Below are 13,737 nucleotides of genomic sequence, written 5' to 3' on the forward strand. Positions count from 1 at the left end.
TATATATGAAATTAAATTTCATTTAATTGACAGCAACTAGTAAACAATGCTAAACGTTGCAGACCTAGTACTTTTTTTATTCCACTGATAAGTTTATTCATTTTGTAATACATCAGTTACACACAGACATAATGTTTGTTTTTAAATAGTTTCTTCTTCTTCTTCTTTTTTTCTTTTTTTTTACATTATTGCCATGTTAGATGATGTCAGACAAACATAAACAAAAAATGGATGGCTGTCTCATTTCAGTCCTTCCATTTGTCAATGCCAGCCAATCAGAAGAAAAATAGCTTAAGAGGTGAAGAGCTGAAACTGTATCATTATCTTAACTTGTAATTTTCTTGTTTTAGCATTTCCCTGTAAAGCAATTTGTTTATTGATTATTTTGAGCTGTGGATCATCCAAGGCTACTCTAGTAAAAACTGAAAATACAAATGTGCAGCTGTGAGTGACCTGAATAAGCCACTTTAAGCTTTAAACCGGTGTTTTCCAACCTATGACGCGCGTGATGTTGCATTAAGACACTCTCTCACTCTCTCACAGTCTGTTTCTAAAACCTAAAAGAGAATTATGGATTTCACTGCAGGGCAACCTGCACGTGGCGAATAAAGCCTTGATTGATAAGACTTGCTGAACTAATTAGCTGTTAGCAGTTTTATCAATCATGTATTTGTTAACTACTTCATACTTTTTTTTTAGTTCAAACGACATTTTTCAAATAAAGCGATGCTTTTGTAGTTATATTTTTACATGGTTGTATCTGAAGTAAAGAATTGGAATTTCTTCTACCAACTTTTCCAAAGTTTTCTCTTTGTGGATGTAAATAAAAGCTGCCACTTAAGTAAGGGGGACAATCCCTGAGGAAGTGTCCCTACTCGCTTTGGCTGCCTTCCTGCGTCCTCTCCATAGCCGTTGTTGGCCCTGCGATCACTCCAAACAATCAGATGGGCCTCTGTAGACAGGACCCTGGTCACTGTGTTTTCTCTCTGCCATGTTCTCACTGTCGTGAGGAGAAATATTTCTCTCATTTTTAAAAAAAAGTTTTGCTCTCCCTCACCCCATCTTGACATCGACGCAGCATTTTAAGTGTCACACTGGTAGCATTTACCACAAACTTCAATGTATGGTTTCCCCACACATTATCACCTATGTTCTCTAAAACCTAACCATGCATTATTGGCACTCATGCTAGCTTTGAATGCAATTATTTTCTTTTAAAGTCAGCCTGCTCACAAACACAGAATGAGAGTGAACAGAAGCAGCAGGGTTCCAAAATGAATTAAATCCATGGCAAAGTGGGAATTCAGATTTTATCATTTTTGCCTCCTTTTCCCCTTTTGATTAGCTCTGGTGCTTTGTAATTTTAAATGTTGCCTAGAGCAGGGCAACGCATTAGAGCAGCATGCACAAAAACACTACACTGAACTTGACTGGAATTATATTCAAAGTCGTTTCCCTGAAAAACTCTGCAAACCTTCTCACTTTCTCTTTAAAAGGATTGCATCATGAGTTGACACTTGTCGTGAGTTTTTATTTTTTATTTTTTGTGAGATCCCACGTCCCAATTTACAATTCAAAATATCCCAGCCTTGATATCCGGTGTTTAAATTCATCGTGCACAACATCAAATCCAGCTACGAGTGCACAATTCCACACAGGAATACTTGTACAGCTTGTAGCAGTTAATGCCAACTTTTGCCAATCACTAATGTTGCGATGTTCCTACACAAAGGATAGGAAGGGAGCTTGATCATATTCAGTCTGTGTAATTGTTACATCACTTTGAATCTGCTCCATTACCGTCTTCCATCATCATCGCCTTTTCACCTTGTCTAGAGACGACTCGTCAGAGTATCGAGTTTGTCCAACGTCAGGCCGGTTTGTCTTGGAGCAATGAGACTAGTCAGACAGCCAGCGCAGCAGTTTAGAAAAGCTATGACATTGCGCTACTCCTCACTCTGCATTCCTCATTCCCTCTCTTTTCTCCTCCGTTCACCCTTAGCCTCCTACCCTTTATGTCTCTGGTGACCCCCCCTCCCTTTTACTCCTCCTGTTCTCCCAATCGACTGCACTCAGCATACCCCTATCACCCCGAGTCCTTCGCCCCCCTGTTTTCTCCGTACTTTGATCAGCGGCGCTTGTCAGTCAGAGTCTCGCGTGTCTCAGCCAATATGGCTGCCCTGACACGAGGAGGGTGGAGGACCAGGCATAACAATGGAGGAGGAGAAGAGGTAGAGACAAGTTTGACGGAGTCACCTTGACTCCTACGACAAACTTTGTTTTGCAAATCATAATGACGAGTAAGCCTTGAGCACCAGCGGCAGCAGATAACATAGCTGTGGATGGGGCTGCAAGAAAGAGCAGTGTGCCGATGAAATAAACGGATGGTGGTAAAGGACCATTTACAAAATACCATTTTATTTATATTTATATTTGAGTTACCAGAGTCTATACAACTAAAAACTATAAAATAATTAAGACATTTCTCTGTATTCAGAACTGATTTAGATGAATTGATGCTATTATGTCTGTGCCTCAACTGGAACTAGAACCAGGAACTCTTGTCATTAAAATTAAGATCAGTTGTTTAGATGGGTGGAACTTGTATTATGACATATCCTGGCTCTGCCACATACACTGACCCACAAGCTCTTTAAGGGGCTACATCTATTTTTAATTTAGCTGAACTCTTTCTCTCACCCCAACCGGTCACAGCAGATGGCCCCGCCCCTCCCTGAGCCTGGTTTGGCGGAGGTTTCTTCCTGTTAAAAGGGAGTTTTTCCTTCCCACTGTCGCCAAAGTGCTTGCTCATAGGGGGTCATATGATTGTTGGGTTTTTTTCTCTGTATGTATTATTGTGCAGTCTACCTTACAATATAAAGCACCTTGAGGCAACTGCTGTTGTGATTTGGTGCTGAATAAATAAAATTGAATTGAATCAGTCATTTAACCGGAATATGTGTAACATAGTCGCTCATTCGGCTCCTGGTCCGTCACAATTTACAGGTTTGTAATGTGTGAAGTGAGGTTTTTACAGTGAATATATCTTTGTATCTGTCCTCTTTTGAAAGCACGGTATGTATATGCGGGGCTAGAAGCTTTCACAACAGCCTGTTCCTACAGGTGGGTGGATCGATCAATACTGTGTTTATAACCCTTAAGTTGAGTATGTAGCCCACTGAATTTTTCAAAAAGAAATTATTTTTTGAAAATAGAAATGAGCAATGTCTGAATGTTTTTGTGTTGACTGTCACATCCATTTTATTTTTAGCCTTTAGCACACATTACATGAGATACATGAATAATATATGAAAAGTCTGTTTTGTTGTGTTAACTAATTGTTGTGGAAAGTAAATTTAGTGGTCATTAGGATGTGTTTAGCTTGCACATTTCATCTTATAAGTCATGACACACCGATCTCCCCCACATAAGCTGCCTTTATAGGTTAAAAGTATCAGTATCGGTAATACTGGCCCTATATTTACTTGGTATTGATCCATACCAAACTATCACACACTCTTACCGGTTATCTTAATGTGTGGAGTTCAGGGGCCATCTGTAAATTGTAGCTATGGACAAAGAACCACAGTTCCTCTCACCCGGAGTTGTGTGAAGCAGAGAAAAGCACTAAATCCTCACCAATCAGAAGCTCCATCAAGCAAATATTTGAAATTTAAATGACTCATATGATGAACCAATTATCAGACTTGACTGTTCATTTTCTGTCAGTCAGCTAATCCACAGATCCTTTCAGAGCTAATAAACTTAAAACAGTTTTAATCATTACATAGAAATGCTTCACAGGGCAGCCTGTCAGTCATGCACAGAACAAATTATGAACAGTTTTAAATCGTATTTATAGCAAACAACTATTAAACATGCACATTTTTTGAATATTGAGCCATTTATACTGTGGCCTGCATTACTTCACAGGAACATCAGAATAATTCTGGCCTACAGATGCAGTGGCATTTAATAATTTCAACTTCTGTGCCTTAAACGCATTAAAGTGAAGAAGAACACGAGTCATATACCACCAATAACTATGCAGTCGGTGGAGGCAATAGATTTCACGTTAATGCTGGATTGCTCGTGGAAATGATAGATGACAAATTTTATATTAACTGTCAAGAAAAATCACTCTCTAATTTATGAAATAGTCTTCACAGTGGGATTACAGAGAAAGCGGGAGAAAAGTGAGTAGCAGACCTTTGTTGAACGAGACTGAAGGAGGTGACAGATTGTAAGAATGGAGTGGCGACAGAGAGGGAGTGACGGGGGGCAGAGCGAGAAATAGAGCGGAAGTCAGAGTTTCACGGCCCCGCTGGTGCCCTCAACCATGAACTCTCTCACACACACACACAAACAAACTCATAGAAGAAAGGAAATTAAAACTTGGTGAGTCTTTGGAGAGTGATAAACATTGTGCTCCCATATGCCACTCATACTCACTCGTCTCTTTGTGTGTGCGCGCTCGCATGTTTGCTTGCTTGCTTCAGTTGTTTGCTTCGGCTGCAATGCCCGACCAACAAGCCACTCACCTGCCAGTTTACAACTCCCATCACGCCATGCTTCGCTGTTCACAGACACCCCTCTTTTTGTCTCACCACTCCCTGCACTCTCCATTATTCACTTTTTCATTGTTTCTCACGCACACAAACAAACGCGCGTGCACACAGACGCTGCTAATTGCATAATTGTAAAAACTGGTTTAACTAAGTGGGAGGCAAAGCGAGAAGGAAACCGAGCGACAGGATATGTACGCAGAGGCGTGGGGAGAATCAATCTGTCTGCAAAAACCTAACAATGTTGTGGGGGGGGGGGAAAGAAAAAAGACAGAAAGAGAGAGCGAGAAGACAATTTCTGTTTTTTCGAACATCAAATCTCTGTTCGTTTCTGTATATCCATTATTAATCTGTTTGTTCCTTCCTTCTTGGAGGGAAATTCAATTATCACAGAGGAAAGGCAGTTTCTGATAATTCCTGCAGAGTTATGGCTCACTGTTATCCACTGCATAAATGAGCATGGTGATTAAAGATCAGCTCGTACAGTTGATTACAGTACCTGGCGAAATATGGAACATGGCACTGTCTGTGTTATTTAAATGCAATAAGTTAACTGACCAGTGTTTCTCCCAGATTGACTGTTTTGTGGGGCGGGTGATCGCCACTGCGCCGACCTCTGAACCACTCTCTGTACTGTGTATGAGAGAATAATAGACGGTTTGTCAGTAAATGCACTTCCTCTTCTGCCTTTGAAATGAAGTTAGGGTCTGAAACTCGCGTGCTGCTGAGTTATAGCCGCTGTTATACGGTCGAGGAAGCACTGCTGATGATACATTGCTGAGTTATTGGAACGTACAGTGCCGTATGTACAGCCTTTGGCATTTTACTAATCCACCTGTGCCAAAGAGACTGCAAAGTTTAATATCAAATTATAGGACGTGTGTGTTTCATGATTTTGAGCACTGCAGTGCTCCATTTTTTGTTTTTTTTCTAATACCACGCACTATTAAAGTGGACACATCAAGGCGCACACTTGCAGAATACTCATTAATTTATGGGATTACTAGGAGTGTTTTTCTTGCTCTAGTCTTGCCTTCCCTGTGCGCTGACCACTCATGTTCCCACATTTCTGAGCCAGGAAAAGCCTGCTAGTGAACATAGAAATTCATGGGTGCAATTCCATACTTAAATTGCATTGGTTAATCAGGCTTGTCAATAAACTTGTCAGTTTGTTATCCTGTTTATGTAGTGGTCACTTGGTAGCAAAATGTCCAGTTTTGATCTCTATTTCAGTTCTGAGAAGTTGAATTGAAACAGGAAAACAGGAAGGGCTTTGCAAGACTCAGCTAGGAGATTTTATTTTCCTGAATTTCTGACAAGTTACAAAAAAAATAAAAAATGGAGAGAAAAATTTCACGTATTGCTGTCAATCTCAAGAACAGGGAAAAAAGCAATGCTACAAAATATGATTAAAAGTGTCTGTCCAGGGGAGATAAGGTTACAGAGCCCTGCCACACTTGCATACAGACTGCCTCTCGCTCACTCAGTCACTCCTATACCGTTTACATCTCTCTCTTTTCTCTGCACTTTTGGTTGCCTTTTCTTGCCGTCAGACTGAAGCTGGGTCCTCTTACACAGCTCCTGTCTTCCTACCTTTGGTTGATTTTTGACTTCCAGATTCATGCAAATGTTTGGTTGTCACTCCAAGCTATTTATACAGGAGTTTTTATTTCTTCCCCAGCTGTTGTCACAAATAAGCCTTGCCCCGAGCTTTATTTGAGACTCAGTCTGGCTGTCTTTAATACCAGCACATTTGTTTGGAACAGCAAAAATTTTAGGTGTCCAGTTAAACCTTGATGTTCCCTAAAATAACACATGTCAAAATGCCTCCAGAAAAGTCCTCATACCAGGATGTACTTTGAATATTGTGTTCCTTCTCTAAGGGACCGTATACTCCTAAGTCACTTGCATTCAAAAGGCCTTGGTAATTATCCCCGCTGTGATGGTGCTCTGGAGAAAAATGAATAGAACAGGGAACATCTTATCCTTTGTCTTACTCCCTTTTTAATTCCCTCTGCTCATTGCAGAGTTATAAAAAAAAAAGTAAGCCACCATACATAACGAGCAGCTGAAATAAAAAGCTGTGCAGAGGAAAAGGGGATTTGTATCTTTCTTTCTCGCCCTGCAAATGTAAATTTCTGGATTTTGACAGGAAAAGAATGTTTTATATTCTCCAATTTTTTTCAATTTTTTCCCCTCTGTCTCCTTTTTCGTATGCGTGGCTAAATACATCATGCAAAACTGCTTCCAAATCTTCCCTAAAATGAAATTGTGATGAAAGACTGGAGTGTTTGAGCTTCTCCGAGATGCTTTGCTCGCACTCTTGAGCTTCCGTTTGAACAATATAACACATCTGAGATGGAGGTGTTGTTTGTTTTCATGCTGCAAAATGTTAAACTTGTGCTAAATCAACATCATATGTTTTTTTTTTTTATCTCGCTCACCAGGCTGAACCAGAGGGCTTCTCCCATTTTCACCTGTATGTGTGTGCGGCCTTCCTGGTGAGGTGGAGGAAAGAGATCCTGGAGGAGAGGGATTTTCAGGTAACGGACACAGACACAGAAGGCGATGGTGTTGATATTGACATTTGTTTACATAATATGAATATTTATAAATGCCATACTTTGGTTATAGGGGCTGGGGGTGGATGTAAAATTGTGTTTCTATGAGAAAACTTGTTTTTAAATCATAGACCGTCCACAGTAGTGCATATACAGCACTGTGCAAATTTCTTTTGGTTGCCTTGGAACAATAGAAATGGATATTTATGAAAACGTGCAAGCATATGTGGAAATATAACAATGTGAATTTCAGATACTGTTCATCGTGTGATTCGATCCATTTTAGCTGCTACTTCTTTTGCTTTCTGAGCCTTTGGTGGCTCAGAAGTTGCTTTTTGCAGATGATGTGGTTCTGTAGGCTTTATCAGATGGTGGGCTCGAGCTTGCCCTGGATCAGTCCTCCAAGTTTGACACCATGGTCCACAACTGGAAAAGTTGGGAGTTCCCACTGCAAGTCATGGGCAAATTATTGCCCCAGATGTCTTGGGAGCTTGGAGAGGGCAGTGGGAGATTGACAGATGAATTGTGGCGATGGCTCCAGTGATGTAGACACTGGACCAGTTTGTCGTGGTGACAAGAGAATTGAGTATTAAAGCAAAGCTGTTCATTTACTGGTCAATAGTGAGCGAAATGACGAAATTGCAGATACGAGAGGTGTGAAAGAGCTTTCTCTAAAGCAGTGGTTCTCAGGCTTTTTACATCATTCCCCACAAAGCAGGAAGAAATATTTTCAGGCCCCACCTAAACAAAACAATGACAGAAAAGCCTAGCTGCAACTTTATTTAGATAATAAACTCATTCACAATAATGCCTTTGGTAAAAAATTTTTTTAAACAAACAACTTTCATTTCAAACAACTATTTGTAACTTTTGTAACTAGACTGCTTCATTAGTCTGCACCACTTCTTCAAAAAAAGCATCAAGTTAAACAGAATGTGAATATTGCCAAACATGGAAAAATAAAGTTCAGTCTTAGTCTTACAAAAAAGAAACCCAGAAACATGTGAACAGAGATAATACATATATATATATCATTTGGTGAGAATGTAATACTGTTCACCCTTAGTGACTGCAGTGAGCCTGTTTTTGACTGCACAGCTGTGGTGGGGCGTGGTCTGCTGCGGGGAAGGCGGACGCACCTGAACGGCACCCCCAATCACTCAAAGTAGATTTGCTAGTCCTCCACATCGAAAGGAGCTGGTTGAGGTGGTTTCAACATCTTCTGGGCACGTCCTGGGCAAGATGTTCTGGGAATGTCCTACTGGGAAGAGACCAGGACATACCAGAGAGATTATATCTCTCGGCTGGCTGGGAAACTCCTTGGTGTTCTCCTGGGTGAGCTCAAGGAGGTGGCTAAAGTGAGGGAGGTCTTGGTTTATATGCTTAGGCTGCTGCAACCACGGAGCGGTTAAAAATGGATGGATTGGACTTCTTCTTTAATCTTCCACTTGTCCACTTTCCTCAGATTTTTTTATCCACACACTGCACACCATGTTGAGGTGCCTCAAGTGTTTTGGGAGTCACCTTGCCAGTGCAAAATAACTTTATCATTCCTGTTAGACTGTGTTAACAGAAACTGGAACAAATTATGGTTTTGTTAGACAGGCTGCTTGTTACAAAGCACCTAAAGACACATTTTAAAACAGGCTTTTTGCTAAATGTACTATTATATGTGTTTGAATGATTCATAGGTTAGCATTAACCAAGTTCAATAAAACAAAAACAATAAAATCAAAATGGTCAGATACAAGGACTGGTCTGAAAATGAGTGGGGGAAAGTAGCCAGAACACCTGGAGAACTTCTGCTCAGGAGCACTTTTTAAAAAAGTAATAATAAATTCAGACTCCTTGGAAGCAAAATATTTTAAAAAGTGATGGGTAGCTCAAGACTTCTGCACAGATCGGTGAATTAACTAGGGTAATTGTTGTCGCTTGTGTCTATATGGGGGAATAAAAAAAAGATCTTAAAAAATAAAATTCCCAGCTGCTTAGTCCCAGCAGGGGATTAGTTTAGGCTTGGAATAATTCTGCAGCAACTGTGTGGTGATGATGGCAGAAAAATCGAAACCCTTTCGGCAGCAGAGAGAGCGATTTGCACTCTGAGCACCAAAATACTTCAGATATTGGTCAGTAGACGGCAAAACTGCGGAACCTTAACTGTGCCGACTGAAGTGTTATTGAATAAACCTTTTGAAGTAACTAACAGGAGACTCTTCACACACAGCACGTCCCAGAGATAATTGTTGTTCCATAGTTTTCGAGGCAGAACTTGCTCAGTGTGTTGAATTTCCACTTCAGATTTTGCAAGTTGTGATACTTGAGAGGTTCAAACCTGTGTGGGCTCTCCGAACGCTACAGATGTACACAGGAAGTTACACACGGTGCTGGTTTTTCTGTCCAGTTGGTGATGCTGGTGGTGATTTACTCTATGCAGATGAATCTGTCGGTTGTGCGAAAGCAATATTAAAACAGTCTGCCAGACTGCGGAGTTGTTCATGGCCTACATCCCTCTCCATTACCTCCCTGGTCATTAACTGCGAGGTTCAAAAGTCGTTGTGAGTGCATTAGTAGATGACAGTAGACAGCTGCCAGAAGGTGACTTTGGTTGCCAGCTCACTGGGGGGACTTGCCTTCTTAACGGTAGCAACACATTCTAGCATCATCACATATAAACCTCATCTCTGCTCGTTGGCAGCTCTCTCTGATTCTCTGTCTTGTTGTATTCTTCTAACTTATCCGTTTGGGGTTTTCTCAGTGCTCTGTTCTCTATTTTTCTTCTTTTTAACATTTCCCTCTACTTTCTCTGCTCCTTCCTTATCTTATCTCTGACCTTTCTCTCTTGTTTATTGTTGATGTCTTGTAGTCCTTTGAGTCCTCTCACTTGTGTGTTCACGAGTCAGAAATATAAAAAACATCATAAGGAGGAGGATGAGACTGAGAAGTAATCTTACGTGATACTTGAGATAACATTGACATGGAGGATATAAGATGCTCACAAGCTGCTTTGACTGTCCAGACAGCTGAGCAGATCTGCTTTGCTAAACACAAGTGTTAGGATTGGACAGATGGACACTTTGTAATGCTTGTGCCTGCATAAGTGTCGTCGCTAGGTGTGAGTTTCTCTTCTAACCACTATGTGAAGCTCAAAAATACACACTCTTTTAAGCTTGCACAGTGTTTACATTATAACTTTTTGTCTTAAATGTGCTTTAAGTGCATGTGTGTGTATTTGATTTGATTTTGCATTGTGCACATGAATGCATGCACAGACACATATTTACACTTCCAACTTTAAAGTGTGACTTTCTGACTGGTTTTGCATGCGGCCGATGCAGTGGCAAACAAGGGCAAACAGTCTGTTCTCATGAAAAAGACAAAGAAATGTGAGGTTTTGAGGAACGAGAGAATCTTAATGGGAGAGTACGAACAGATGCAATTTTAGAGCCACGGAGGAGAGAAGTTTTTGCACCGAGACCATAAATATGTTGTTGCACACTTTCCTCTTGTTGTTCCTGAGACAGTTTTATTTAGACCAGTCTTACGGATGATTAATTAAAGCCGAGCCTGCTTTGGTTTGCAGCTTGCAGGCACTTGAGGCTTGAGGCAATAACCACATTTCAGAATGGAGCCAATAAACAAAAGGACTGCAGTATCTGGTTTCCAAAAGCACTGAAAGCACAGCTGCCTCTTGGTTGGAAAATATGTAAACTGTGTTACCTATGTTAAAGAGGTATATTTTTACTCATATTTCTGAATTATGGCTAATCTCATTGGATGACTGATGTAGCACAGCTCAGTACTGAGTGGATATCAGCTGATCAGCTAATAACATAGTTTTTATTTGCTAAAAGAAGTGACTCGTAGTACTTCAGAGGTCCTACACAGGTCCGTTTGACTTCAGAGCCCCTCAGTTGGTTATATAGAATGAAAAGAGTGACAACAGTACATCTGAAATGAATACAGGCAGCAATCAAATGGCTTTACTTGTGTTCTTGATATTTGACGGTCATGACCTCAAACCATCTTTTCTGTGCCTCCTGTTTCATCATGTAATAAATGTGAAGAAGTCTTCAAAAGTCGCACGAGTTGGTTACAGTTCTGAAAAATGTGTGTTTTAGGTGGAGGCCAGTTGATTAAAGATGGTTCATCCACTCAGTGAGACACTGGAGGCTATCAGAGTCTGAAGATGAGACACTGACTGACTCGTCTGTCCTTTAGTATTCTTCATATCGAGCTTAAATAAACTGGTACTTCTTGTTGGAGTCCAATTCAGATAGAACTTAAGGTGGTTCTAGTTTTTTTTTTAATGGGTTTCTGCAGTTTGAGACTATGCACACACAAAGTCCTTGCTAACCTTTTGTGTCATTAGGGGATTGTTGGGATTGTTGGCATGTTAGCATGACATCCTCTAAGTTATTTAATGGGGGGATCTCCACAGATCTGGCTTGTTTGTCCAGCACATCCCACATTGATTGAACTATATTTTAGATTATATTTTCCTCCTTTTCCTTGATATATTTTGATTTTATAGCTACAGTAGGTACTCAGTCACCCACAGATACACACGAGAAACAACACACATACTCATAAATAGCTACAGCCAAATGTCATCCTGACATTTTCCCCCACCCAGTGCACAACAAACGAGCTCTCATCATCTATTTGTTTATGTCTTCACGGGAAGTTGTTGTCGGTACGTAATGGAACACAGATGTCCTCTGTGTGTTTGTCTGTGTGTATCAGTTTGTTTATGTTACGGACTGGATGCATATTTATTTATATATATATATTTATATATCACGAATATATTGAAATTGTGGATTTGAGTTAAAATTACAGAAAGTTTTACATGAAAATATACAAACCTTTACTTTTGTTTACGGCCTTTGACAGGCATATTGCCTTAAGGGTGGGGGGGGTGGTTTGTTTTCTCTCATTTGCTAATTCAATTTACCAAGTTTTTTGATACAGACTAGTGTCTGTGTGGAAAGAAAAGTAAAGATTTCTTCTTCTCTCAGCTTTAGTGGTTTAATTCCAAGAGATTTCTGCCTCTGATCCGCTGAGCCTTAGAGTTTAAACGTGGACCTGCCAGGTTCTTAAGGGCCTGTTGAACAGACCTTATCTCCACATGCTTTATCCAGCAACCCTCACATCCCTCTCCTCTCAAGCCTGCTTTTCCTTCTCTTCCAATCTTTCTCACAATCTCGGTTAGTCTTTTCTTTCTCTTACTAATTCCTAACTTCTCTGTTTTGTTTTTTTTTTGCCACTTTTTATTTCTTTGAGTCTCAGCTTCGTATTTCTCTTTTTCCTGGTCTCTTTATTTCATTCTGGCTTTCGTTCTTTCGCCATTTATCTCTCTGGCATTTATTCTTTTTCTCGCTATCGTCTTTTTCTCTCGCTTCATTGAACTTTATCTTTTACAACATAAATAGTAGAAGGATTCTAGTAGGGCTGCGCGATTAATCAAATTTTGTTTTCAGTTTCATTTTTGTCTTCCAGCAATTATGAAAACCAGATATTGGAGACAAAATTGTTCTGTATTCATTTTCACAAAGACGTTTTCCTTTTTATCTTGTGATTCAAATGTGGCGCAGCCCCTTTTGCAGTGTTACACTTTTGCTGCTGCCTAAAAGCCCAAATTATTGTTCAGCTTGAGCAAAAATGGGGCAAAGAGGTTTTCATTTGTAAAATTTGTAAAATGTATCTCAAGGAATTAAATTCTTAAAAAGTTTTTTAAATAAAGCCTGTCGTCTTCAGAGTTTCTTTCCATGTCTGCGAGGAGTCAGTCGGTGCTGGCTTAATACCCTTCTTCCAATTGACACCTCTGGCTCACGGCACCACAGCAATTCCAGTTAGAGATTCATTAAACCAATAAAAACAATAAGTCCACATCTTTACATATCTCTGTCACCACACTGTTCAAACTTTTGAGAACTTGTAATAAGCCCATCTCAGTGCAACAACATGTTTATTTCATGCTTGTCCCAGCGGGGATGTTGTTTGCCTCTCTTTTCCATTCCTATTTAACATTCTTTAAGGGAGACGTCTCCTCCTTATATTGTCTGCTACAACATGCATGCAAACACGTAACACACGCTTGCAGCGGTATAATAAAGGTTTCCAACCGGTTTCAATCAATCTGCTCATTATTACACTGAATTGCTTCTCCAATTTCCCCAGGCCTGGAGGGAAAGTTCACTTGTAGCAGCTAGTTAGAACAGTACAACATTAACAGCTTGTTCAGCTCACAGTTCTAAATTGTTTTGATTGATTTGAGCTTTGTTCAGGTGGAAAACGATATGCTCTTGAAAATCTATGGATAACGTTTTTGTCCTAGATCGAATACTCGAAAAGCCTCAACCTTGTTCTTCTGTTTATTCTGGTGATATACTGAGTTCTCTAATTCTGCCCAGTCACTGCAGTGTAGTCACTAGCTGTGGAAAAAAACGTGAGCTAATTGACTTTAATGTTAAATGTAGAATGTGAGGAGCAGCGGCGTATGACAAACTGCTGGCGAGTTACATTCTCAGGGTCCTCAGAGGGACCGCGAATGACTGATTCACTTTAATAGTTTTAATTAAAAAACGCATGCAGAAAGCAATTTAAAAGGA

The 13,737-nt window shown here is 40.2% G+C and overlaps 1 protein-coding gene across 2 annotated transcripts in view; it reads left to right on the forward strand.

Annotated features, from left to right (window-relative positions):
- The window catches only part of tbc1d22a (TBC1 domain family, member 22a), a 159,499-nt gene that overhangs the window by 125,460 nt on the left and 20,302 nt on the right, over positions 1–13,737 (forward strand). For both annotated transcript variants that reach the window (XM_005725117.2, XM_005725116.2), the window contains exon 13: positions 7,013–7,108. In XM_005725117.2, the coding sequence (XP_005725174.1) occupies positions 7,013–7,108 (96 nt within the window). The remainder of the gene's footprint in view (positions 1–7,012; positions 7,109–13,737) is intronic.

This window comes from Pundamilia nyererei, unplaced genomic scaffold, assembly GCF_000239375.1.
Source record: "Pundamilia nyererei isolate P.nyererei 1_Seehausen unplaced genomic scaffold, PunNye1.0 scaffold00014, whole genome shotgun sequence".
Classification (NCBI taxonomy): Eukaryota; Metazoa; Chordata; class Actinopteri; order Cichliformes; family Cichlidae; genus Pundamilia; species Pundamilia nyererei.